Source organism: Bison bison, unplaced genomic scaffold (genome assembly GCF_000754665.1).
Source record: "Bison bison bison isolate TAMUID 2011002044 unplaced genomic scaffold, Bison_UMD1.0 scf7180017864181, whole genome shotgun sequence".
NCBI classification, from domain to species: Eukaryota; Metazoa; Chordata; class Mammalia; order Artiodactyla; family Bovidae; genus Bison; species Bison bison.
The window spans coordinates 14,062,965-14,067,488 of NW_011494753.1; the positions used below are offsets into that span (position 1 = coordinate 14,062,965).

At 37.8% G+C, this 4,524-nt stretch overlaps 1 protein-coding gene across 1 annotated transcript in view; it reads left to right on the forward strand.

The window, feature by feature from the left end:
- The window catches only part of FOXG1 (forkhead box G1), an 8,879-nt gene extending 7,146 nt beyond the window's left edge, over positions 1-1,733 (forward strand). The window contains exon 6 of the mRNA XM_010843417.1: positions 1-1,733. Within this exon, the coding sequence (XP_010841719.1) occupies positions 1-802 (802 nt within the window). The 3' untranslated portion in view covers positions 803-1,733.
- Positions 1,734-4,524: the final 2,791 nt, after the last annotated feature.

Consider the following 4,524-nt stretch of genomic DNA (forward strand, 5'->3'; position numbering starts at 1 on the left):
GGGCTGGCAGAACTCCATCCGCCACAACCTGTCCCTCAACAAGTGCTTCGTGAAGGTGCCGCGTCACTACGACGACCCGGGCAAGGGCAACTACTGGATGCTGGACCCGTCGAGCGACGACGTGTTCATCGGCGGCACCACAGGCAAGCTGCGGCGCCGCTCCACCACGTCGCGGGCCAAGCTGGCCTTCAAGCGCGGGGCGCGCCTCACCTCCACCGGCCTCACCTTCATGGACCGCGCCGGCTCCCTCTACTGGCCCATGTCTCCCTTCCTGTCCCTGCACCACCCCCGCGCCAGCAGCACTTTGAGTTACAACGGCACCACGTCGGCCTACCCCAGCCATCCCATGCCCTACAGCTCCGTGTTGACTCAGAACTCGCTGGGCAACAACCACTCCTTTTCCACGGCAAACGGGCTGAGCGTGGACCGGCTGGTCAACGGGGAGATCCCCTACGCCACGCATCACCTCACGGCCGCCGCGCTCGCCGCCTCGGTGCCCTGCGGCCTGTCGGTGCCCTGCTCCGGGACCTACTCCCTCAACCCCTGTTCGGTCAACCTGCTCGCGGGCCAGACCAGTTACTTTTTCCCCCACGTCCCGCACCCGTCAATGACTTCGCAGAGCAGCACGTCCATGAGCGCCCGGGCCGCGTCTTCGTCCACGTCTCCGCAGGCCCCCTCGACCCTGCCCTGTGAGTCTTTAAGACCCTCTTTGCCAAGTTTCACCACGGGACTGTCCGGGGGACTGTCTGATTATTTCACACATCAAAATCAGGGGTCTTCTTCCAACCCTTTAATACATTAACATCCCTGGGACCAGACTGTAAGTGAACGTTTTACACACATTTGCATTGTAAATGATAATTAAAAAAATAAGTCCAGGTATTTTTTATTAAGCCCCCCCCCCCCATTTCTGTACGTTTGTTCAGTCTTTAGGGTTGTTTATTATTCTAACAAGGTGTGGAGTGTCAGCGAGGTGCAATGTGGGGAGAATACATTGTAGAATATAAGGTTTGGAAGTCAAAATTATAGTAGAATGTGTATCTAAATAGTGACTGCTTTGCCATTTTCATTCAAACCTGACAAGTCTATCCTTAAGAGCCGCCAGATTTCCATGTGTGCAGTATTATAAATTATCATGGATCTTTATGGTGGATGCAGACCTTGAGAACAACCTAAATTATGGGGAGAGTTTTAAAATGTTAAACTGTAATTTGTATTTAAGAAGCATTCGTAGTAGAGGTGCCCAAGAAATTATTTTGGCCATTTATTGTTTTGTCCTTTTCTTTAAAAAGCTGGTTTTTTTTTTTTTTTAATTTTGTTTACTTTTAGACCAAAGATTGGGTTCTAGAAAATGCACTTGGTATACTAAGTATTTAAAAAAAAAAAAAGGAAAGTTGTTTCAGTTGGCAGCACTGCCCATTCAAATGAATCGGAAGGGGACAAAATTAATGATTGCCTTCAGTTTGTGTTGTGTATATTTTGATGTATGTGGTCACTAACAGGTCACTTTTATTTTTTCTAAATGTAGTGAAATGTTAATACCTATTGTACTTATAGGTAAACCTTGCAAATATGTAACCTGTGTTGCGCAGATGCCGCATAAATTTGAGTGATTGTTAATGTTGTCTTAAAATTTCTTGATTGTGATACTGTGGTCATATGCCCGTGTTTGTCACTTACAAAAATGTTTACTATGAACACACAGAAATAAAAAAATAGGCTAAATTCATATATATCTTGATACTTTTGTCTCTTTTATTAAGTAGAACTAATTTTTAAAAGATCATTAAAGTTCTAGGGAATTCAAAGGCTTTTTCAGCCAACTGAAATTTAAACTGCTCCTTTCATTTGAACTGAGACTTTTCAAATGAAAATGATATTTCTTCCATTGTGGAGTCAAATTTTACAAGGAGCAGGCTATTTAATAAATGCTAGCTTTAAACAAAATATAGGCTTTTCAGCTGATATCTTTAAGTTTCTGTAGATATACAGCAAAAAGAGATTATTTAATTTTATGTGCATAGCTATTTACCTTGTGTTTATTTTCAAATCAGTTGATAGAATGCTTTTTATATATTTTGTTTGAGGTATCTTGTTTATAGCACTTGGCAAATTATAAATAAATATATGTATATGGTTAGATAGAAGTGAATATAATGCACACATATGTAATATATATAGACACACAGAGCCCTTCAGTTCAGGTACAATTTGCGCTATGAATGCTGCAAATATTTTTGTTTAAATATTTGTATTTATACTTTCTAAGTCAGCATTTATTTTTGTGGCTGTTTACCCACAATGAAAGAGTTCTAATAAAGATGTGCTGAAGTTGCAATATAGATTTTGCTGAAGTGATCACCTGTTGTAATGACTTGCAGATCAATGTTTATATTTTATTTTTAAATTATAACAATTTAAAGCTCCAGATGTTCAGAAGAAGTAAAATGCCTCTCTCTCCTTTTCTTTCATTTTTACATTATAGAGGTATTTCTTGATTCCCTTTTAAATATGTCTGTGTAGTTTTATCTGGAAATTTGTCCTCTTGCTTAGTCATAATTTTGTTTTAACTTGCAGTATACATATGCATGCACATATATGCATATAGATATAAATCTGAAGCGAAAACATTTTCTTGAGTTGTTTCAGCAGTCCATCCAATTGCTGTGACTCCAGAAAATAATTAGTAAACGTAACTAAAAGGTTTAGTAACTAATTGGATCCTGTGGTGAGTCTGTGGAGGACAAGTTGTTCATTTGTTACAATTGTATAGTCTGAAATGTGTTCTGCAGTAATGCAATAAGCTGGATACTTCTTACAAAGGACCCAATGAAAAATAATCTGTCCCCAAGATGTTATCGGCAAACACTTAGAGAGTCTGTCAGGAAAAAAACAAAACAAAACAAAACCTAGGCGAGAAGCAGGCTGACTGAAACAGATTTGAAATACAACTATAGAATAGTTAATATTGGAATATGGGAATGGGTGGCCTGTGGAATGGAGAGATAGAGGAAGAGATAGCTAGAGAGAAGAAAGGGAAAGAGGATCTTGAACCTTAAAAAAAAAAAGTCTGCTACCAAAAAGAAAGAATGAATGAGAGAGAGGAGAGAGAGATCTAAGAAAGAATAAGGCCAGGAAAAAATTAAAAGAGCTGGAACCAAATATACACAAATGGGGAAAGAACTAAAATAGACCAAGACAGCTAGTTTAATTATCTCCTTTAAGCAGACTGGACAAGATTCTATTTTCTTAGTATGAGAGCAGTTTCACCAGAGGTCCAAGTTTCTTGAAATTTAACAGTGCTTTAGGATGAAGCATGAAAGAAAATTCCACAAATAAATTGTTTTAGAAGCCAAATGTATGACTGATAATAAAAATAGTTATAGCGTCCAAGTGAATGAAGTTGGGCAAAGGAAATTCCTATTACACATTTGTGATCCAAAACAGCTCAAAGACAAGCATGTGTTTAGACTGGAAAAGGTGATGATGTATTGTTTGCTTTCACCATGGGTTTTATTTGTAGAATAAGAATGTACTGGGACTGAAGAAATATAGTCTTTTGCCTATCAAAAGCTACAAAGACAGTTGGACTCACATTGAGGTAAAGGGACATATATATACAAGACAGATTTCCCCCATAAGTATTTTTTTTTGGCCATATTAAATAACTATTATTTCTGATTATTTATTTGCATGATCAAGAAATAGAATTCCAGTGGCAAATTTAATGTTCCGAAATCAAAAGTAAGATCGACTTCTTTGAATTGATTAGCAACTAAGGACTGGAGTAGAAAAGTTCTACTTCTATACGTGTCCAAGTTACATATACAACGGATATGATTAGAAGTAAGAATAGTTTGTTTAATATGCATACTAGATACTAAGGGGGATATACAGAAAGAACTTTGTGAAGGCCTCCTGAAGCCCAATGTGAACATTTCATTTATCTCAATGAGTCCTATCGTCCCTCAAACTATCATCTTCAAAAACATACAGAAATCTAGCATGGCATTTAATAGATTTTTTTGCAACAAATTGGTTGTAACATTGTGTTGATATTTGTTATCTTCAACCTTTGCCAGTTAAAATTAACTTATGCTGGAAAAACATTTTGAAACTTTTTGAAGCTTTTCTTCTTTTATACTTATAACTGGTTTTAATGAGATGAAGGTTGCTCTTTTTGAGATTTTGGAACTGAAAGTGCTTAGTGATCATAACATTTGACATCTCAAATTGCAATTTCTTTCCAGGTATATTTTGTCTGCTACAAGTTAATACAAATTATTAATATATAAAACATTGAGAAAGTGACTTACTTAAGCTAGAGCAGTGAAAAGATTCTTCCAAATGTTTCTTCAACTTGTTTCAAAATTGGAAATTACCAGAATATGAAGCCTGGAACTAACAAGATATAATACAAATATCTATGCTTATGGAAGATTTCATGTGGTTTCTATGACTCCCATCAAATTGAGGGTAGAGAGAGAAATAAGAAAATGAGACTTGCAGTGTTTGAGTTAATTA